The following is a 24,719-nucleotide window of genomic DNA, read 5'->3' as shown; positions in this document are numbered from 1 at the left end:
TGCTCTACTGTCTGAGCTACCCAAGCACGACTCACACCCCGTCCTCACAGCTTTACTTCTACCAGTATCTCGTCTCCTACTTTCCAAACTTCACAGAAGCTTTTCTGCGAACCTTGCAGAACCAGCACTCCTGGGAGAAAGGATATTGCTGAGACATGGCTTAGCCACAGCGCGGGGGAAGAGCTTCTGTGAAGTTTGGAAGGTAGGAGACGAGATACTGATAGAAGTAAAGCTGTGAGGTCGGGGTGTGAGAGTGCTTGGGTAGCTCAGACGGTAGAGCACTTGCCCGCGAAAGCCGAAGGTCTCGAGTTCGAGTCTCAAAAATGGTTCAAATGGCTCTAGACACTATGGGACTTAACATCTGAGTTCATCAGTCCCCTAGAACTTAGAACTACTTAAACCTAACTAACCTAATGACATCACACACATCCATGCAGGATTCGAACCTGCGACCGTAGAGGTAGCGCGGTTCCAGACTGAAGCGCCTAGAACCGCTCGGCCACTCCGGCCGGCGTTCGAGTCTCGGTCCGGTACACAGTTTTAATCTGCGAGGAAGTTTCATATCAGCGCACACTCCGCTGCAGAGTGAAAATATCATTCTGGAAACAAATACTGTCCACCACGTCTTTTGCGAGACGCCCAAAGTCGACCGAAGGCGTCGGTTTGATTACCGTTACAAACAAAATTATTTCTAAATAGGAATATTATGCGCCCATTCGATTGAGTGGTGTCAAATTATTCTAGTGCGATATTTGTTTTGTCGATACATGTTAACGGGGACAATAAAACGCGAAGAATAACCAGAACTCCAGGAGCGACTGATCAGCGCTGCTGAATGGCGTTAACAGTCAGCGCAGGCCAAGACAGTGATAACGCTGCTAAAGTACTGGTTTCATGTTTTACTGTCCCTGTTAAAACATATCGATAAAACAAACATCGCACTAGACTAATTTGGGAGCGCTCTATCGAATGGGCGCGTAAAATGGCGCTTTGGAAATCATTTGTTTGTAGCTCGAAACAAACTGACGCTCTCCATCGACTCTGGGCGGCGCGTGAAAGACATGATGAGCAGTGTTTGGGCTGACACCAACTACACATTCCAAAAGCTAAATTGTAAATATCTACAGAAACACCAGAGAAAGTGCGCCAGATGACTCTTAGGAGGGACACGCTGCATCTAGTTTTCGAAATGAAGATGTTTAAAAAACAAAAGACGAGGAATAGAGTTCATAAAAAAAACCTTTTGTCATCGTCTACACCAATATTTCCCATGCCACAGTACAGTAGGTGGCGGAGGAGAGTACACACCGTAGAGCACTCATTTCCGCCCCCCCCCCCCCCCCCTTACATTCGCAGATTGTATACGAGATCAATACAGTCGTCACCCTGTGTAAAAGCCAGAATTTTTCTAATGTTCATTTGGGAAACGAGATGCAGTTTAGTGGAACATGTGCTAAGGTTCTAGGTATAGTTAACTTGGCTCTGGAAGATGGTACAGATCAGACGGCAGTCACCGAAAATTCCTTACAAGCGACCTGCAGTCTGCTGCAGGCCTCGGCTGTTGGCGCGCTACACGCGCAGCTTATTAACTGTGAGTGAAGTCTATAATGAAGGCGCCCTGTTGCAGGGAGAAGTTGCCCAATCCCAAGAGGTGTAATAGTTGTCAGTGATGCATCAGTCGATTTCAAAAATTGTATGAGACTTGAAGTACAGCAAGACGTTCCGTAATTACAGGAATGACAATCGTATGTTAAGTTACTGCTTAACGGAAAAAGGACATTGCAAATGAATGTGTACATTTATAATGGACCATTAACGCCAGGCTAAAAATCTGAGGGAGGACGCCTAAACCCCATCCACAGTTTTTTGCTACAGTTCAATAAGTAGGCTACTTTCGGTGTCGACAATTCTGTCTCTCTGTACCTCCTTTCTCATCAAATATAACTTGCAGTTACCCCAAGTTCTAACATGCCACAGATGACCTCTCAGAGCATGCTGATAACACTAGCTCCATACTTAGCAGTCATATACAACCGTTCGTTCATAGAAAGGTACGTATCCAATGACTGGACAGCTGCACAACTCACAACAATACCCAAGAAAGAAAATAGGAATAATCCGCTGAATTACAGACCCATTTCACTAGTGCCGATTTTCAGTATGGAACATATACTGTGTTCGAACATTATAAAAGACAGAAGCTGAATTACCCCGAAGAAAACTATTTATTGACAGATAGGTAACACGAATTCAGAAAATACCGTTCTTGTGAAAGACAGCTAGCTCTTTATACTCACGAAGTAATAAGTGCTATCGACGGGGCGCGTCAAATTGATTCCATATTTTTAGCTTTCCAGAAGGCTTTGGACACCACTCCTCAAAAGCGATTTCTAATCAAATTGCGTGTCAATGGAGTACCATCTCAGTTGTGTGATTAGATTCGTGATCTTTTTGTCAGTAAGGTCATAGTCTGTAATAACTGACGGACAGTCAGCGAGTAAATAGAAATAATATCTGGCGTTCCCCAAAGAAGTGTTAGATGCCCCTGCTATTCCTGTTCTGCATAAACGATTTAGGGGACAACCTGGGCAGCCCTCTTAGATTGTTCGCAGATGATGCTGTCGTTTACCGTCTTGTAAAGTCATCACATGATCAAAACGAATTGCAAAATGATTTAAATAACGTATCTGTATGGTATAAAATGTTGCACATGACTCTAAATAATGAAAAATGTTAAATCATCCATATAAGTACTAAAAGGAACCCTCTAAATTTCGGTTACACATTAAATCACACAAATCGAAATGCCGTAAACACAAATAAATATTTACGGATCACAGTTATGAGTAACTTAAATCGGAACAATCATATAGATATTTTGGGGAAAGATTGCGATAGTATTAGGACAAAGCTGTTTCTATCCCAAAGTGCCGTTATCCATGATGGCGGCGATGATGTCAACCATGATGGCGGTGGTGATGTCATCTGATGACTTCATCCAAGATGGCGGCCGTTACGCTATTCAAGATGGCGCATTTTGGGGGGAAGATAGGTCCACTGGGCTACTTCCACTAACCTAACCCCCTTCCCCCAGAAAATGGCGGGAAGCTCAAATTCCATCAGGATAATGTAGCCTCTACTAACATAAGAAAAATGGCTGGAAAGAAAGGGCAGTTGGGCTATCTCTACTAACCTAAGAAAATGGCAGAAAAGAAAGGGCATTTGGACTACCTCCACTAACCTAAGTAACCCGACTGCCACCTAGTCCCAGGAAATGGCTGGGAGAGGACTCAACCTGTGTTGGACATAAGTTTATATTTTGCATGCACTAGTCTTTATTTAAACAATTCGATGCAGTACAGCCATCTATCCATTTGGGGTGGATATCTACTGACCTCACAGCAGAATATCTAGTGCTGCGAGGAGTGTATATGGTGCTTTCTGTCTTTGCGGTATATGTGAGAATGATGTAAAAGGACTGATTTTCTATGGCGCGGGATTCGAATTGTATGTTTACTACATCGACACAGTACTTGGTGATATATTGCTGGGTTGTGAACTGTTCCACTCTCTAATGTTCAAGCTGCTGTCCTCAGTGGGAGAGCAGTGTAATTGAGTAAGAGTCTTTCCGTATTTGACGATCTGTAGGGCACACTGCAGGGTTTAATTGTCGGTGCAATATGGTGATCTGTACAAAATACGATCATAATGATCTATTCATTCACAAGACATCCTTTGTGCTGGGATGTAGGAGCATCTACAAACTGATTCAAATAAGATGGATGCAAGGCATGTATGGAAAACCCTGAGAAAGCAAGTGTTCAAAGGCAAGTTGACGCAGATCATCCATCTCTGGCGGGGATGCTGTCACTCATCCACCACTGTGCCATTAGGGCATCTCGAAACCTGTAGCTGTAGGATACCGAAAATTCCGCCCATTTATTCTCTTCTGTAAGACAGTGCTTCGAATTCTGTTTGCATAATTGTTCTGATTTACCCCCATCTGTGCTTAGACAGTGCTCTCTTTCCAAACAACACGAATGCTTTTATGATTAACGGTGTTTTCACTAGCATGCACAGACTTTTAGCGGTTAGAACGTTTAACATTTCTGAGACATATATTGATAGCAGGTCGAACATTTCGCGCGAAGCGTCAGCCACATTGGGTATGCGTGCACAGCTGAATGCAGCTCGCATGTTCCATTAGGAACAACGCACCCTGTGCTATTCTGAGACGTCAGTATCCATAGGTAATGCACCAGCAATGGTAAACACACGTGCTGCCCAGAGGCGTTTCGCAGATGGGATCGGTGTGAGTGCACCTTGGAGTTCTGTGGCAATGTGGACAGGGGTGTGCGCTGTACCTCCCATGCCAAAAATATCGATTTAATTAATTTCATAAAATTTTTATATCAATGTGGTGTTAGCAGTACAATAGTTAAGGGGAGGGTGTGCGTGAGTGGGTGACATGGAGCATAACAGCAGGTTAAGTGTAGAACACTAGGTTAATTTGCATAATTTTTATGTAAAACATAGTACAAGAGTTTAAGGGGTCTGCGGCTCATGGTCTTGCAGTAGTGTTCTCGCTTCCCGCGCACGGGGTCCCAGGTTCGATTCCCGGTGGGGTCGCGGATTTTCTCTGCCTCGAGATGACTGGGTGTTGTGTGTCTTTCTTCAGCATTTCATCCTCATTCACTCGCAAGTCGCCGTAGTGGCGTTAAAGAACTTGTGGAGCGGTGGCCGAACTGCCCCGCGAGGGGTCTCCCGGCCACCAATGCCATACACTCATTATTATTATAGTTTTAGGGGATGGGTGACAAAGAAGAATGCCCCAGAAACGGCGTTCAAAAGCATGTTAAATTCGAAAAGTGTACCAGAAAATGGTGGGAGGACATACTAATTACTTAATTTTGTATCAAAGGCTGTAGAATAGTTTAAGGAAATGGGGGTGACATGGAAAACCACTTAACAGATCAATAGGTTAAGTGCCGATAAAGGGTGAAACATTGGGTTAAGACACCCAGAGTACAGTGCTGAATATGTAACATGTTTGCTGCATTTAATTACTTCTTGCAAGTCCTACATGTTTCCAAACAGCAGAGAATGATAAGCAAGAGAACCCAACTCCCAAAAACTGATTTTTTACCCTTGAATTTCTTGTTACGAGGCCCTTCCTCTCCACCACCAGACCGCCATCTTGGATTACATCACGGATGAGAGTGCCCTCTGGTGGCAGTACTGTGTACTAGATCAGTTGGACTCCAAACCTCATGGCAAACACACTGGATGGCTGTAATGCATCAAATTGTTTAAATAAAGACAGGTGCATGCAAAATAAAGATTTATGTCCAGCACAGGTTAAGTCGTCTCCCAGCCATTTCCTAGGACAAGGTGGCAGTTGGGTGACTTAGGTTAGTAGAGGTAGTCCAAATGCCCTTTCTTTCCTGCCATTTTCTTAGGTTAGTAGAGATAGCCCAACTGCCCTTTCTTTCCAGCCATTTTTCTTATGTTAGTAGAGGCTACATTATCCTGATGGAATTTGAGCTTCCCGCCATTTTCTGGGGGAAGGGGGTTAGGTTAGTGGAAGTAGCCCAGTGGACCTATCTTCCCGCCAAAATGCGCCATCTTGAATAGGTTAGGGGGAGGTAGTCCAAATGCCCTTTCTTTCCTTCCATTTTCTTAAGTTAGTAGAGAGAGCCCAACTGCCCTTCCTTTCCAGCCATTTTTCTTACATTAGTAGAGGCTGCATTATCCTGATGGAATTTGAACTTCACGCCATTTTCTGGGGGAAGAGGGTTAGATTAGTAGAGGTAGCCCAATTGACCTATCTTACCGCCAAAATTCAAACTTCCCGCCAAAATACGCCATCTTGAATGACGTAATGGCCGCCATCTTGGATGAAGTCATCAGATGACGTCACCACTGCCATCATGGATGATGTAATCGCCGCCATCTTGGATAACGGTACTTTGAGGTGGAAACAGGTTTGTCCGAATACTTGTGATTTATTGACAAAACACTTAGAAAATGTAACAGGTGTACTAAAGAGATTGCTTACACTATGCTTGTCCACTCTCTTCTGGAGTATTGCTATATGGTAAGGGTTCTGCATCAACAGGATTGGTAGAGGACACTGAAAAAGTTCAAAGACGGGCAGCTCGTTTCGTAGTATCGCGAAATAGGGGAGAGAATGCCACGGGTATGATACACGATTCTGGGTGACAGTCATTAAAACCTATGCGTTCTCCATTGCAGCAGGATCTTCTCATGTAATTTCAATCACCAACTTTCCCCTCAGAGTATGAAAACATTTTGTTTGGTCCAACCCACACAGCGAGCAATGATCATCATAATAAATTAAGAGAAATCTGAGCTCGCACGGAAAGATCTAAGTGTTCGTTTTTCCCGTGCACTGTTCGAGAGTGGAACCGTAGAAAAATATTGTGAAAGTGGTTTGATGAAGCCTCTCCCAGGCACGTAATTGTGAATTGAGAAAAATCACGTTGATGTAGATGCTTAGGATTTTAATTTTAATAATAATAAAGTAGATAATCTGTTTTAATATAATAATTTACTTCTGTCAGTGTTTAGTGCATGTCTATAGCACAACTTCAAGGAAATCTGATTTCGCCGAAATACGTAACTGGAAAAGCGTTCGTCAGAAAATTTGAGACATTCATGTGTCGTGTAATTGAGGTAACAAAATGTCCCAATTCTGACAACTTCGAAGTCCACACTATATAAAATCGAAGTGTGTACTCAGTATTTCATTTAGCACTACAGTTCTGAACAATGGTCTGTAGACTGTGGCTATGCAAATGGGAACAGTACTGTTTATTTCGTTCTCTTCCGCTTACGTTTGGAAAAGATCAATATTTCTGTTATTATTTTCTTAGTGAAAGATCTGTTCCTCTCTGTCGTGCCTTACTCGACTTCCCTGTACTCGCGAAGATGTCATATTTGTCGCTGGCACTAAGTACGTTCGATATGCGCGAGGGCTCCTTTAGCTCACGGAAATGTTTCTGGGCTCTTTTAATTGATTATTTAGTGCAAAAAAGCTAAATCAAAGGTTGCTTGGAAACATTAAGGTCTGATTACCCAGAATAAAATCTTCAATATTCCCTATACATTTATTTCAACCTAGAGACGTATTACAAGGCAATTTGGCGCTTTAACACTACTAAAATTGAAACGCACAATATACAGGGGATAGGCAAAATAACGTGAACAACTGTACATACTTGGGGATGGTTTATTACTAAGGGGTTTGACCCCCATTTGCCCGTAATACAGCTGCGATTCTTCTTCGAATACTGGCATATAATGATAGTATAGTCTCCAGTGCAATGTTATGCCACTCCTATCAGAACCTCTTCTAACTCCTGTAGCGGTGGCGAGGGATGCGGAAATCTACTCCAGAGTCTGCGCTCTAATGTCACCCACAAGGGTTCGATGGTATTCAAGTCCTGGGACTGTGCTGGCCAGGGAAGATGCTGCAGTTCAGTTGCATGCTCCTCATACCGGGTGATCAAAAAGTCAGTATAAATTTGAAAACTTAATAAACCATGGAATAATGTAGATAGAGAGGTAAAAATTGACACACATTCTTGGAATGGCATGGGGTTTTATTAGAACAAAAAAAGTATTGCTAGACGCGTGAAGGATCTCTTGCGCGCGTCGTTTGGTGACGATCGTGTGCTCAGCCGCCACTTTTCGTCGTGCTTGGCCTCCCAGGTTCCCAGACCTCAGTCCGTGCGATTATTGGCTTTTGGGTTACCTGAAGTCACAAGTGTATCGTGATCGACCGACATCAGATGCTGCAAGACAACATCCGACGCCAATGCCTCACCATAACTCCCGACGTGTTTTATAGTGCTGTTCACATTATTCCTCGACTACAGCTATTGTTGAGGAATGATGGTGGACATATTGAGCATTTCCTGTAAAGAACATCATCTTTGCTTTGTCTTACTTTGTTATGCTAATTATTGCTATTCTGATCAGATGAAGCCCCATTGTCGGGCATTTTTTGAACTTTTGTATTTTTTTGGTTCTAATAAAACCCCATGTCATTCCAAGCATGTGTGTCAATTTGTACCTCTCTGTCTACATTATTCCGTGATTTATTCAGTTTTTTAATTTATACTGAGTTTTTCATCACGCGGTACTTCGATTGTACCGTCCCGACTATGTGAATGAGTGCATTATCGTCCTAAAATAGGGCATCATTGTTTGGGAACAACATTTGATCACCTAAAATGTTTACATAATCGTTGGCTGCAACACGGCCTTTGAGAGTAATGATGATACCAGCAGAATACCATGATATGGTTGCCCACACCATCGCACTTCCACCTCCATGCTCAACGTTGGAATCAAGCAATCAGGATTGCAGGCTTCTTTTGGCTTTCTCCAGACGTAAACTCGGACCAATGTTGGAAACAACGAAAACTTTGACTCGTCGGACCATATGACGTATTTCCACAGATCAGCCGTCTAGGATTTATGCTCCCGACACCTTGTTTATGCTTCTTTGCGTTGGTTATCGTTACTAATGGTTTCGGTATAGCAAGTCCACCACGAATATTCGCTTTATGGAGTTCTCGGAGGACAGTGTCGATAGACACGGGGTCTCGAAGATGGCTATTGAGCTCTGCAGTCAGTTTAGCAACCGTAGTTTTGTGTTGTTTTGACACATTTTATATTAACGTATGATGATCTCTGTCATTTAGTTTTCATTTGCGAACACTATTACATTCACACGATGGTGTCCTTCCATGTTTTGTGTAGAGTGTCATGACTGTTGAAATAGTTTTTCTTGAACATTCAATAAGTTGGCTGTCTTGGTTACTGGTGCTCCAGCTGATCCAGCCACCACAATCTGCCCTCTTTGGAACTCTGTTAGATCTTTCGCTGCAGTCGCCCTCGGCCTCTGAATGCAAATACGAAGTGTGCACTACTCGTAAACACCCTGCACTGTTCGCAGTTCGTACTCAATACGCACAGTCCAGCGCGACACGTGCCTTCTTTACCTGCGTTGTTGACCGTCAAACACAACCATCCTATTAGTATCACTGTTCACATTGTTTTGCCTGTGAGTCACCTAACGTTACCGCTGGATATATTTCGTAAACCACATCAAATACTGACGAATCGATTCCACAGACCGAACGTGAGGAGAGGGGCTAGTGTAATTGGTTAATACAAACCATAAAAAAATGCACTGAAGTATGTTTTTTAACACAAACCTGCGTTTTTTAGAATGGAACCCCGTTAGTTTTGTTAGCACATCTGAACATATAAACAAATACGTGATCAGTGCCGTTTGTTGCATTGTAAAATGTTAATTACATCCGGAGATATTGTAACCTAAAGTAGACGCTTGAGTACCACTCAACAGCAGCAACATACATCGCGTTTCTACAGGATGATCTGCCAACGTTGCTCGAAAATGACCCACTGGAAACGCGTCGACGTATGTGGTATCAGCATGATGGTGCACCTGCACATTCCGCAATCAACACTAGGCTGGCCCTTGACAGGATGTTCGACGGGCGTCTCATAGGACGTGGAGGACGCATAAATTGGCCAGCCCGTTCTCCTGATCTTACACCTCTGGACTTATTTCTGTGGGGTACATTAAAGGAGAATGTGTACCGTGATGTGCCTACAACCCCAGAGGATATGAAACAACGTATTGTGGCAGCCTGCGGCGACATTACACCAGATGTACTGCGGCGTGTACGACATTCATTACGCCAGAGATTGCAATTGTGTGCAGCAAATGATGGCCACCACATTGAACATCTATTGGCCTGACACGTCGGAACACACTCTATTCCACTCCGTAATTGAAAACGGATACCACGTGTGTACGTGTACCTCACCCCTCATGGTAATGTACATGTGCGTCAGTGAAAAAGACCAATAAAAAGGTGTTAGCATGTGGACGTAATGTGCTGTTCCAGTCTCTTCTGTACCTAAGGTCCATCACCGTTCCCTTTGGATCCCTACGTAATTCGGTGCTCTCCGATACAAACGATCGAACAGCGGAGGAGTGGTACTCAAGCGTCAACTTTAGGTTACAATATCTCCGGATGTAATTAACATTTTACAATGCAACAAACGGCACTGATTACGTATTTGTTTATATGTTCAGATGTGCTAACAAAACTAACGGGGTTCCATTTAAAAAAACGTAGGTTTGTGTTAAAAAACATACTTCCGTGCATTTTTGTATGGTTTGTATTAAACAATTACGCTAGCCCCTCTCCTCACGTTCGGTCTGTGGAATCGGTTCGTCAGTATTTGATGTGGTTTACGAAATACATCCAGCGGTAACGTTAGGTGACGCACCCTATATATATATATATATATATATATATATATATATATATATATATATATATATATATATATATATATATATAATAAATATTTTATTATTCTTTTGAATCAAATTCGTATTATTTATCCCAAACTTTAACTGTCTCTAATTTAAATGCACTGAATTTAAAGTGCAGGATGACCTCACGAAGGGCGAGGATTTAATTTTAAGTGAAATTTTGTTACAGAAACTATGGAGTACAAAGTTTCAAAAAAGAAAAAAAACTCATACGATAAAATGTCAAAATAAATCTTAAGCTCTATGTTAAATTCAGTCAGTATAAAAAAAAAGGAACAAATTTAACCCTTAATAATTTAAAATGTGACAACGTTAGATAAGTGTTTTACTAGATCAAAAGACTGTGATTTGAATAAATTTTAAAAGGAAAACAAAGAATCGAAGGTAGACTCAGACTCTATAGAATAGAACAGAAGTTGCTTCCCGCCACTGCCACATCGACCGCCGTGCCTCAGTTAAAGGAAACGGCAGCTTGACAGTGATAAACAATGACGTGAATGGTTCTTGGTAATACAACACACCAAAATTCCAACTATACACACACAGCGAACCGGTCTCTGTAACATAGTACATGAATGCAATAAGATAACCGCCAGCAAAACTTTAGCTAGAACCTTCAGAAATAAGAAGCATTGGGTGGTTATAATTGCACTTTTCCTATTTAACACGTTATAATACGGAAACTAATTACCGTGACAAACTTGGTAGTATTAATGGCCAGAGTATGGGATGCATGATTTCCCTGCGTCACAGCGCCACAGTCCAGTTCCAACTGGGGCCACCAGGCGCCGTGATCGGTCATCATGATTCATAGTCTCACACACCTGACCAGTCGCATTGCACTTGTTGACGTGTCAACGTGAGCTTGGACAAAAGAAGCAGGGCATTATTAGTAAAGCTCTATTACCAAAACAACAGTAATGCTGTAGCTACACTTCGAGAGTATCGCCGGCTGTAAGGATTACGGAAGAGTCCTCTTTCTCCATCTGCTGTGTGGAGCATGATGGAGAAGTTCGAATCAACTGAAGAATTTGTTGTCGCCCCGGAAAGAGACCGACGTCTGGTTGCACCACAGGTGGTTGACGAAATCAAAAAATGGTTCAAATGGCTCGGAGCACTATGGGACTCAACATCTTAGGTCATAAGTCCCCTAGAACTTAGAACTACTTAAACCTAACTAACCTAAGGACAGCACACACACCCATGCCCGAGGCAGGATTCTAACCTGCGACCGTAGCAGTCCCGCGGTTCCGGACTGCAGCGCCAGAACCGCTAGACCACCGCGGCCGGCAATGACGAAATCGCTGTTGCTATGGCAGACAACGCTGCGCGCTATTCCAGATCGTCAGGCAGTGCGCGCGCTGTGTCACGACAGTTGAACATCCCGTGATCCACTGTACGGAAGGTGCTTCGCGCCACTCCCAAATGGTAACCATACAAGATCCATATCGTACAGCAGTTTGCACCACAGGACGCACAACGACGTGTTGATTTCGCTCTCCACTTTCTCACGAGGATTGAAGTTGACGAGGGCTGGTCCTGGAGGACAGACGTAGCTAATCTTTCTCTGACGGCTGAGGTGAACACAAAGAAGTGCCGAGTGTGGGGATCTTCACCTCCAGTCGCTGTGCGTGGAGCTCCTCTGTATGGTGAACATGTCACCATATGGTGTGGCTTCACGGCTACGTTTATCATTGGCCCATTCTTTTTTGAACAGGCTGACGCTCGAGGACCAAGGAAGTGCAGTGTGACTGGCCAGCGTTACTGTGATATGCTTCGCCAGCGTGTCATATCCGCCGTACAGGAGAGAGACGCATTCAACTGAACAGTTTTCATGCAAGATGGGGCCCCATCGCACATCGCTCGTGAAGGTCACCTGCTTCTCAGAAACACTTTTGGAAACGATAGAATTATCAGCCGATCGTTTCCAAATGCTTGTCCGGCACGATCACCTGATCTCACTCCCTGCGATCTCTGGTTGTGGGGCTACCTGAATAACAGGGTCTACCAGGGTAACGTTCACACATGCACTGATCTGAAGCGCAGCATATCAAGAGAGGTAGGCAGAATACCTACGGACATGCTTCTTTCTGCTGTGCAGAATGCAATCCTGCGCTTTCAGACTCTTCTGGACACTGAAAGGCGCCATATTAAGCCCCTTTTGTAGCAGTAATGATACCGGTATGTAATGGTATGCAACAGATTAAAATTGTTTCAATTGAATAGGTTCTGCATTATTCCTCTTCCCGATGTCCTTGACGTGAATGCTACCAAGTTGGGTACTCATACAGTAGTTAGTTTCCGTGTTATAACGCGTTAAATAGGGAAAGTTTAATTATAACCACCCGGTACAATCAAGCACAATTCATGTCAGACCCGGACAAAAATTTCAATGTACGTCAAAAAAATCAAAAAATGGTTCAAATGGCTCTGAGCACTATGGGACTCAACATCTTAGGTCATAAGTCCCCTAGAACTTAGAACTACTTAAACCTAACTAACCTAAGGACAGCACACACACCCATGCCCGAGGCAGGATTCTAACCTGCGACCGTAGCAGTTCCGCCATCCTGGCAGCTCGTTGCCAAAGAAATGTGAGTTTAGCGTCCATAGACGCAGCTCAAGTTTGCTTCAAGTTAACCACTAATCCGAACGGCTCACAGACACGCGGAGCTGATCAGCAAGCGCTAACACCAGAAGTTAACGTCGCGATAATGCGAACACGACCGGGGGTTAATCAGGAATCACCGGGCAACACCGTTATGAGCTTTAACCAGAAACCTTCACAAGAAGTGGTACACTTTCACCAGTGTTGTTCCAAGTCTCTCGTTTGACAGCGTCTAAAGGATGGCCTCCAAGGCCCTGAGGAACGTCTTCAGCAAAAAATTTCCCTTCTAGAACTTCCTCGCCAAACTTGACTGGCCAATACTAAGCGACTACTGGCCGTCCATGTGTCGCCGTGTCGATCCACTCGCGCCCTGACCCTGAGAGTACAATACTGGACGATCGCGTCCTCTCTCTTGCACAGTCGCGGCAGGCGTTTTAGTTTCTTCCGACCACCTCACTGACCTCACGCAGTGAGCGGCAGACAGCGCATTGAGTCCTAAGGAAAGATCTTCGATGTCAAAAGATCGACTCGAGCGGACCACGGCTCAGTTTTCTGCACGCATTCTGGCAAAAAGCCCATCAGTGGCGCGTTAGCCTTCAAGCAAGCAACTACAAAGTGGGATTCCTTGCTGTTATCAACACCCTTAGTTTTCGTTGGACATTATTCTCCGTAAGTTAGCTAAAAAGTTTGGAAACTGAAAAAATAAATTAGTAAATTGGTCTTCACATGAGGACAAGACCCTCTCTTTGGATTCGAACATGGCTCTTTTGAGGGGGTGACTAGTAATATTTTGTCCAGCGAACTCAGGTAACATACGGCAAGTTGAAAAAGAGAGAGGTGAGAGAGGGAGGTATTTATACGCCCGAATGATAAACCTCTTCTCTTGAAAATTTCTCTCCTTTTATACCTCCTCTTTGTTACCACAGATGATGTGTCACTGATCTCATTTATACTACGATTGCAGTACACGCGAGGTACCTTTTAGTTTCCACTGCCCTGAGTGGAATACATAAGCTCTAATAAATGTTCACCAACCTGCAGTTTTCTATAATTGTTGTCCCTTGCGCAGAAAAGAGCACGTAGGTCATGGACCCGTTATCTTGAGGCAGTAAGAAACTCTTAGCGAGGAATTGATATTATGTGATTAATTAAATTTCCAATTAGTTTTTTTTATTGTTATGGGAAACTGCACAATTACATTCCACTTCAGAGTCACAAATAATTCCCATTCTTCAAGAAATTAATGAACTGCATATTTCCGTAATTACTATCACACTTTTCTCAACTACGTGTCCTTACAACCATACATTGCTAATAAAGTCTTAACCCGATGGCCAGCCGCTGTGGCCGAGCGGTTCTAGGCGCTTCAGTCCGGAACCGCGAGACTGCTACGGTCGCAGGTTCGAATCCTGCCTTGGGCATAGATGTGTGTGGATGTCCTTAGGTTAGTTAGGTTTAATTAGTTCTAAGTTCTAGGCGACTGATGACCTCAGAAGTTAAGTCGCATAGTGCTCAGAGCCATTTGAACCATTTTTGATGACTGCAAAGTAAAAAAACATTACAAATGTATAAAATGAAAGCTTTCACGGCCGGATGTTTCAGGTGCCAAGAAGTCTTCCGGGTTGTATGGCTGTGGTCCACGGAACTCTTCTATCCCTGACGTTTCGTGCAAAGCTACGTTGGACATCTTCGGAGGTGCTCCTGGTTGTGCTGAGTCTTGCCGACTGTCAGCAAGACAACCAGGAGCACCTCCGTAGATGTCCAACGTAGCTTTGGACGAAACGTCATGGATAGAAGAGTTCCATGGACCACGGCCATACCTTACAAATGTATGCCTTTATTCGTCTGATTTAGGCCTGCGCAGAAAGAAAAATTTATCTCTTGTTCTGACAGGCGCAAGAGTATATCCGGCAACTGGAAGACGAACACGGGCTCGGCGATGCTGGAGCAGATCCAGATGACAGACCGGTACCGCATGTGGGTGGATGAGGTGTCTGAGCTGTTCGGCGGGCTGGACATCTGCGCGCTGGAGATCATTGTGGCCAAGGACGGCCGCGAGTTCATCATCGAGGTGAACGACAGCGCGCTGTCACTGATGGGCGACTCGCAGGAGGAAGACCGCCGCCACATTGCCGAGCTGGTCGCACACCGCATGCAGGTGCGTATCACGCAGCAGCGCCGCCGCTGCCAGTGAGCGAGCAACGAACTACGCACGCTGCGCGGTCCCCGAATACTGACGAAGGAGAAATAGGGGATATAATCCGGGTAGTCGCTAGGAGGGAGCGCCGAGAAACAACACACTAAAAATTCATTACCTGGAGGGGGCGGGCACGTCGGTGGGAGAAGGGCGGGCAGTGGCTGTCGGGGGGTGGGGAGGAAGGGTTGGCGGGGAGGCGAGGGGAGGGTTGTTTCAAAGTCACTTTTTACGTTTTTCATAAATAACGCGAAAACCGTGGCCTCCAAAGAAACAGTGATCCAGTACGAAAATAAACTGCCTTAAATTTTCCAATAGAAAATGCCCCGTGCGTTTTTTTTTTTTTTTCCTAGGATTGGTAATATGCTCTACGGTATCGGCTGAAAAGTCGCAGATTATTAAAAATAGTCTTTTAAGGCTATAAAATTAATGTTTGTGGATCATGATAAAATAGTGAATGTGTGTGCCACATTTAAGAGCGGTAGAGCCGTATTCAGGTATAAATTATCTTCTGGAGGTGTAACAAAGAGGACAGGCAGCGCAGTGGAAACGTGAGGTAAGGTAGATCGCAGAAATAAGGTCAGGCACTTCCTCGCCCCCCCCCCCCTCCCCCACCCTCCACCTCCGCGCTTTTAGCGTCTGCAAATTGAGGAATGAGTAAGCGAGTCGCCATCCCTCTATCCCTCTACACACGGATTCACTGTTACACCACCACCACCCCGCCCGCAACACGCCTAATAAATCAGTGGCACGCAAACCTGAAAGGGGAAGGGGGGGGGGGGGGTGGATGTAACACAACTCAGAAGACCAATATTAGTTATCAGTTGTGAAGCCATCATACAGGTGTCTCATCAATCGGTACTGAAAATGTTATGCCACTGATTGTCAAATGAGTAATATTTTTACAACATGCTTCGGGAATATGTTATCCCAATATCGAATGCTATAAAACAAGATCAATCAATAAATCGCAGTACTACATCTATAAACAACCATATAAAGATCTTTATATCGTCCTGTAGTATAACGTACATAAAAGCTTCTATGCCATTAGGCACCGTCAGATGGTAAAACCCAGCAGTAAACATAAAACTTTCCCTAGAACATTTGTCGTTGGCGTTGTACTCTCGCGGCACAGTTGTAAACTAAAGGCAGCCACTTTCACCTGTGAACGTAGCTTGAGACAGGAATATTTAGGAAACCTATGTTCACAGTAATTGGCATGATCTCACCCCACACCTATAAACGTAAGTCAGTGTTCTTCAAAACTGCTGTGCCCAGGGCTAATTCCATACCGCTGAATCCTGAGAACAAGGATGAAAAAATGAAAATACTTAGGCAAAAAGTGGTAGAAAATGCTTTTGACGCAGTTTCAATAAATAGGATGGATGCAGCGAAAGGGCACCGAAACGAACAAAACGAGGAAAACCCAGAGAAATATAGAGTCATGATATACTGGGGAATTATTATTTGATAACAGAGGGTTGAAAATTGCATTCATGACGAACAAAAAACTGGAGCAGAGGCAGACGCATAATACTGACGCAGGAGAGAACTGGATGAGGAAAGTGGGACTTCACTAACTAAGGTGCCAGAACTGTGAAACGAAGTACGTCGGGCAAATGGGAAGAAACTTTAAGCAAGGTTTGAAGAGCATAACAATATAGAGAATGGCCAGTATTCGTTAGGCTACGTAACACATAGCACGACGGTATTACACTTTGAGGGTAAAGGGTGATTTTTTATTTGCAACATGCTGCATTACAGACTATTTGTAGTACTACACATATGTATATATGAGACACTGAGGATAGGTTTGGTATTTAAACCAGGACATTGGTGCAAATACTGGCAGTGTAAACTTTTACCGTGATTCGAACCGGCTTACCTCCGCTGTCGATCGCTACCGCATTGCCGTGAGTTAGCGACCTCGGCCACGGAGGCGGGTTATAATTGGTACTTGTTCCCAAATTTACGAGATGGAGATTTTTTTTGTGTGGAGAAAGGAATACAGGGTGAGTCACCTAACGTTGCCGCTGGATATATTTCGTAAACCACATCAAATACTGACGAACCGATTCCACAGACCGAACGTGAGGAGAGGGGCTAGTGTAATTGTTTAATACAAACCATACAAAAATGCACGGAAGTATGTTTTTTAACACAAACCTACGTTTTTTTAAATGGAACCCCGTTAGTTTTGTTAGCACATCTGAACATATAAACAAATACGTAATCAGTGCCGTTTGTTGCATTGTAAAATGTTAATTACATCCGGAGATATTCTAACCTAAAGTTGACGCTTGAGTACCACTCCTCCGCTGTTCGATCGTTTGTATCGGAGAGCACCGAATTACGTAGGGATCCAAAGGGAACGGTGATGGACCTTAGGTACAGAAGAGACTGGAACAGCACATTACGTACACATGCTAACACCTTTTTATTGGTCTTTTTCACTGACGCACATGTACATTACCATACTTCAGTGCATTTTTTAATGGTTTGTATTAACCAATTACACTAGCCCCTCTCCTCACGTTCGGTCTGTGGAATCGATTCGTCAGTATTTGATGTGGTTTACGAAATATATTCAGCGGTAATGTTAGGTGACTCACCCTGTATACCAGCGTGTTAAACGAGAATACAGAAGTGCCCAAGGGACACTTCTGGGCCCAATTTAGCCATGTCCTCCTTGGGAAGCAGCAGTTATTCAGATTGGCCGCATTAGGTTTAATGTTTTCTCTTGGTCTACAGTACGGATGCATATCTTGCACTATGGATGTAGTATTGGTCTTTAGAATTTGCCAGGACTTGACATATAATGTTTTCATAATAGACAGTAGCATTGTTGGGGACTGTGACAAGCGCCTTGTAAGAAAATACTGCCTTTGGTAGGTGAAAGCGGCTGCCGTTAGTTTACAACTGTGCTTTGAGAGTATATCTCGTCAACATGAGATGTTTTAGAAAAGTCGTATATTTGACAACGCATGTTTAATGCTTGTTTCTATTGTTGGTTCTTCACCTTTGATGTTGCTTGATAATATAGAAGCCTTAATGTATGTTATAGTACAGGACGATGTATATATTTTTATACTGTTGTCAGTATGTGTAGTATTGCGATTTGTTTGATTGGTTTCCTTGCTTTATAGCACTTGATGGACATATAATGTAGCCCAGAAGCATGCTGTGGTTAAAAAAAATAGCATAAATTTTACAGCTGGTCGCCAAACATTTTAGCTGAGTGGTTATCACGGCACAATGAGACGCAAGAGGCCCAGGTTCTATTCCCGGCCGGGTCGGAGATTTTCTCTGCTCAGAGACTGGGTGTTAAGTTGTCTTCATCATTGTTTCTTCCTCACCAACAAACAGCATTAACTGCCGCTGTATTGACCGAACAAATGCGACAGGCATGGAACTCCAGCCCACAAGCTGACATCCAGCACCTGTAAAACAAAATGAATCCACGTTTCTATGTTTGCGTTCAACATTCTGTCAGTTACGCCGGTTATTTAGCATTTAACATTTACAATGACTGTCTCGCCCTTACATTAACTTGTGGTCTTCCATTGTCAATCACTGAAATACATTGAAGAGACAAAGGAACTGGTAAAGGCATGTGTGTTCAAATACAGAGATATGTAAACAGGCAGAATACGGCGCTGCGGTCGGCAACGCCTATATAAGACAGCAAGTGTCTGGTGCAGTTGATAGATCGGTTACTGCTGCCACAATGGCAGGTTATCAAGATTTAAGTGAGTATAAACGTGGTGTTATAGTCGGCGCATGAGCGATGGGACACAGCATCTCCGAGGTAGGGATGAAGTGGGGATTTTCCCGTACGACCATTTCACGAGAGTACCGTGAATATCAGGAATCGGGTAAAACATCAGATCTCCGACATCGCTGCGGCTGGAAAAAGTTCCTGCAAGAACGGGACCAACGACGACTGAAGAGAATCGTTCAACGTGACAGAAGTGCGACCCTTACGCAAATTGCTGCACATTTCAATGCTGGGCCATCAACAAGTGTCAGCGTGCGAACCATTCAACGAAACATCATCCATATGGGCTTTCGGAGCAGTAGGCCCACTTGTGTGCCCTTGATGACTGCAAGACAGAAAGCTTTACACACCGACATTGGACTGTTGAGGACTGGAAACATATTGCCTGGTCGGACGAGTCTCGTTTCAAATTGTATCGAGCGGACGGACGTATACGGGTTTGGAGACCACCTCATGGATCCACGAATTCTGCATGTCAGTAGGGGACTGTTCATGCTGGTGGAGGCTCTGTAATGTTTTGGGGCGTGTGCAGTTGAAGTGATATGAGACCTCTCATGCGTCTAGAAACGACTCTGACAGATGACACGTATGTCAGCATCCTGTCTGATCACCTGCATCCATTCATGTCCATTGTGAATTCCGACGGACTTGGGCAGTTGCAGCAGGACAATGTGACACCCCACACGTCCAGAATTGCTACAGAGTGGCTCCAGGAACACTCTTCTGAATTTAAAATCTTACACTTCCCACCAGACTCCCCAGACATGAACATTATTGAGCATATCCGCGATGCCTTGCAACTTGCTATTCAGAAGCGATCTCCACCCTCTCGTACTCTTACTGATTTGTGGACAGCCCTGCAGGATTGTCATTTCCCTCCAGCACTACTTCAGACATTAGTCGAGTCCATGCCACGTCGTGTAGCGGCTCTTCTGCGTGCCCGCTGGGGCCCTACATGCAATTAGGCAGGTGTACCAGTTAATGTGGGGTCTTCGGTGTTTGTTACCTAGACAAATAGACAAATGTAATCCCGAAATTTCATTGCTCCACATTAATTATTTTTTGGTGTTGCGGTTTTTTCCGTCAGCTTATTTCCACGCTGGACAAACAACTCACTACGGCAGATTATTGTTCCAGACTTTACTGTGACCAGTCACATACTACCCGGCAGGGCCGGCCGAGGGCTTTGATCGGTCCTTCACGGAAACACCCGGAACAGCCCGGCATTTCATTGAGTATTGCGGTGCGACATTTTTCTCTAGACACAACTCTCTGAGTTCGGCAGAATCGTGCTGGCAGCGCTGTTTTATCGTCCCTATTTGCTTGTGATATGAAGCGTTTACAAGTCCAGTGGCTGTTTGCACAAGAAGAGACAATCTAGCGATCTGGCGTCGCATTCCTTTAAAATGAATGGGGATGGCAGAAGAGAGGGATGAGACTTTTCAATTCGCATAACGACAGGTACAACATATTTGCTAGGGAACGACATTACATTGCCATGCAGAAGGAATTTAAAAATTTAGTAGACAATGAAAGAACAAAAAATTACAATGATCGATAGACGGGATTCATTGTTCTGTACAAAAAAAGACTATTTGTGCTAAATTTGAAGGCCTGGACCAAGTGAAGGAACTGGTCGTCCAAATAGTAAAATTTTTGAAGTCGCACGCATTATTCCATTGCCTGTTGCAACCGTCTTCAATGGAGATGAACGAAAAGTATGAGGACTTCATACGAGGGTGGTTTGAGAAGTTCTCGGAATCACCATGCGAGGTCAGCGCTAGCGCAAAGAGTTGTTCACGTGATATTCATTGTACAGTTGCCTGTAAACACATGCCACATCACTGCTCTTGGAAGAGAGCTGTGGTAGTGACGTGGTTCTGTTGATGTGATTTGCGAAGATGGAAAAAATCGAGATCTGAGCAGTGATTAAGTACTTCGTAAAGAAACATATGAAAGGAAAGGACATTCATGCCGATTTCCAGAATACACTGGGGGAATCTGCTCCTTCATAAGTGTTCTTTATCAGCCAAAAATTTTATTTAGTGCACTACTAAAGGAAATGAAAAGTAAACCAAAATTCCACATATTCAAAAAATAACTTAAAAAATGTTGATTACCAAGAGTTTTCTTAAGTGTCAAAGAATACTTAAATGACCAGCATTCAATATACAGTAGCTTATTTCCTTCATCATAATGACCCAAAATGCTCATTGAAAACTAAATTGTATTCATTTATTATTCTAATTTAGCATATTATGAATGTTGTTATGCGTATGGTGTCATGTTATATGTAATAATATTTTATTTATGGACATATAATTGTAAAGCTTTTCATGTCCTATTTTCTATGTAAGGCAATGTATGACAAATCCTATATCACTTTGATAATGATGAGAACAAAGATGCTAAGTAAATAAAGAAATAAAAACTGTTGCCGAGTGGACAAATGAATTTAAATTTGGCCGGGAGAGCTAAGATGATGATCCGCGCAGTGGTCGGCTTAGATGTATCACTACTCCAGAAAAAATTGCAAAAGTGCACAAAATGGTCATGGAGGAACACCGATTGAAAGTGCTTGCCAGATGCCATCTGAAAGGGTATATCACATTTTAACTGAAGAATTAGAAATGAAAAAATTATCAGTAAGATGGGTGCCGCGACTCTTAATGCTGGATCAAAAACGCATGAGAATGGACATATCGGAACAATGTTTGGCCTGTTTAAGGAGAAACGAACAAGATTTTTTGCTCCGGTTTGTGATCACAGACGAAACTTGGGTGCACTGCTATACCCCAGAGACAAAACAACAGTCAAAGCAGTGGAAACATGCTGATTCTCCACACCGAAGAAAGTAGAGACAATTCCTTCAGCGGGTAAGGTCATGGCATCAGTGTTCTGGGATGCGAAGGGAATTCTATTTATAGATTATCTCCCCACTGGGCAAAGAATTACTGGAGAATACTATACTAACCTCCTGGACAAGTTACAACAAAAGATATGCGAAAAAAGGCCAGGTTTAGCAAGGAAGAAAGTCATCTTCCATCAAGACAATGCACGCCCACACACATATGCCATCGTCATGGCAAAATTACACGAACTATGATATGAATTGTGATTCTTGAAGTTTCTTGAAGTTTTCCCGGCATATTGAATGTTCGATGAGATTTCGGGATTGCAACAGGACCGTGTTGACTTCTTGCCATGATATTTCGGCTGGCAATCGTCCAGCCATATTCAGGTGGTATGACTTGTTCTCACACCCGCCTTATTCACCTGATATGGCACCGTCAGGCCACTTCCCAAAACTGAAAATTTTTCTTGGTGGACAAAGATTCACTTCAAATGAAGAATTGATAGCCGGAGTTGACACTATTTTGCAGACCAGGAGGAAACTCATTTTCGAGATGGAATCAAGGCACTTGAACATTGTTGCACCAAGTGCATTAATCTACAAGGAGACTACATTGAAAAATAAAAATAAAAGTTTTGGTGATGTAAGTACTTTTTTTCTATTCCGTTCCGAAAACTTTTTAAACAACCCTCATATAACACTGCAAAGTAAGTTAGTTAAGTCAAGGCGCATGCGTGAAACAATTTTTTGGTTTAAAACTAGCTATTGTTGAATTCATGAAGAAAAAAAGAGTGCTGGAATGAGAATTAGAAAATCTGGAATGGGTTGCAGACTTCGCATTTTAAGTGGACTTGACTGTAGGCCTACACTGCTCATAGTAGGGCACTACAAAATAACTTCTATTTGATAGGGACACATTTAAAAATAAAATCACATAGCAGAAACGACACATTCTGACAAAGACTATCAACTTTCCTAGCTTATTGCCATTAAAGAAAATGTGAGGTCTGAAGAATTCAGTTTGGCTTGAAAGAATTATAAGGATAGTTTTATAAATCCTTTGAGGACATTGTCAGTCTTACATCTGCTTCTGTGCCATTTTTGAGACCGTTTGCCATTCCAGTTGAAAGCACCTCTGTGCATGTCCCAATATGACTGACTGACCTGCAAGGTAGTTCCAGTTTTAATCACATATCTTTTTACATTAATACTGCCCAGTATGTCTACATTGCTTTCCTCAAGTAGAGTTTCCAAGTCCCCTTAATGAGGTTGAAAAAGTGCTACAATATTTCGAATACCATATTTGTGTGGAAGACCTTTTTTCGAGTTTATAACTAAGAAAATTACAAGTACGTGGCAATATGAGTGCAAAACTGTTTGAAATTGTCTATGTCTGTTCATATACCAACAGTTTGTATGAGATTAAAGATATGTTATATCTTCAGTGCACCAAAAAGAATTAAATAATACTTAAAATTTGTTTTGTTTGTGAACTAATTTGTTGAGAAATGAGAAATATAAAAGTGCATTGTATGCAGTGCAACTGCACTGTCATTTAAGTGCAGCACATTCACAGTTTTTCCCCTCTTCTCCTTCTTTGCACTCGTACAGTGTGGCAAGGCGTGGGAGGTGGAGGGGGGGGGGGGATGAATCGAGGCTGAGCACCCTGGCACTCATGCCCGGGCACAGCCTGTGAACAAAATCCTGGCCACCCCTGTTATTATGTATATTCACAGACACCTTGCAAGTTATGCTGTAGGTGTGTGGTAAGTAAATCCACTCAAAGCAGCCCACTCCATAACTGCCAGCAATTTCTGAATGAAAGATAGTAATGTACCCTACCAGTAAGACAATTAATGATGAAAGAAATCCAGTAATTTTCCCACTGTTCATTAGCTGACCACCAAATGACTATTACACTGTACACAGCCTTACAATGTGTTGTCAAGATGCCACATTTACTGATACAAATCCTTTTCCCACCAAAATTACACTTGCAAAGTAAGCACTTCTCAGCCACTGTTATAGGGGCTTGTCTTACATAAAAACTCAATAACTGAAACTCATTTAACTAACTGAAAGTAGCTCCACTATATGAACACGAGCACAGTGAAGTTATTTTGTCAAATCACACAGGAGAACTGGATGGGAAATGCCTGGTTGGTACAGCCTGTCTGTAAACTAAAGTGTGATCAGTGCCTGTTGCAGGGAAGTGGCCCAATAAGAATTCTGAAACTGCTGTATACGATAACTAAGAATCAGTTTTGCATACAGTAGTGCAGAGCAGCATGCACAGATTTGCATAGATTCTGCCCGGATACGTTTATTATGTATTAATATTAATAGTAAATAATATCTGTATCCTGGGTAGTGTTAACACATTTATTTGAAAATACCCCACCCCCACCCCATGCATGTCAGCACACTGCATCACCACTGCTTTATAAGGAAGGGTTAGTAGCCTATAAAAACAGTTGTATAACTGAGAAACAGCATGTAGTTGCTTCCTGTAAGGTAGTGTTTACTTTTCAGGCTACGGATGCACAAAGTATGGATGTGCTTGGCAACATTCCAATGACTTGGCTTCCCTCATGCTTCTAGCCCTCTCGACCTGTCCTCCCTATCACACCCCCAGAACACAGTTTATCCATTAATACAGCTCTACTGCACTTAGATTGGCACACGCTTACAATATTTAACCTTAACGTACTGGATTTAACAACAAACATTAATTTTATACCATTAATAGACTATTTTAATAATCTGTGGTTTTTCAATGCTCTGTAACGTGTGAATTATTAGTTCTAGAGAAAAATGAATAGGACGTTATTTGTGGGAAATTTAATTCAGTTTAATTTTGTACTGGTACAAATTTTC

General features: G+C 43.1%; 1 protein-coding gene across 1 annotated transcript in view; it reads left to right on the top strand.

Annotated features, from left to right (window-relative positions):
- Positions 1–24,719, top strand: part of LOC126198417 (synapsin) — an 846,670-nt gene that overhangs the window by 756,964 nt on the left and 64,987 nt on the right. Inside the window, exon 6 of the mRNA XM_049934720.1 lies at positions 14,907–15,171. Within this exon, the coding sequence (XP_049790677.1) occupies positions 14,907–15,171 (265 nt within the window). The remainder of the gene's footprint in view (positions 1–14,906; positions 15,172–24,719) is intronic.

Source organism: Schistocerca nitens, chromosome 8 (genome assembly GCF_023898315.1).
Source record: "Schistocerca nitens isolate TAMUIC-IGC-003100 chromosome 8, iqSchNite1.1, whole genome shotgun sequence".
In the NCBI taxonomy this organism is placed as follows: domain Eukaryota; kingdom Metazoa; phylum Arthropoda; class Insecta; order Orthoptera; family Acrididae; genus Schistocerca; species Schistocerca nitens.
Note: the sequence above shows the minus strand (reverse complement) of the source record. Positions and strands in the feature narration are given on the sequence as shown.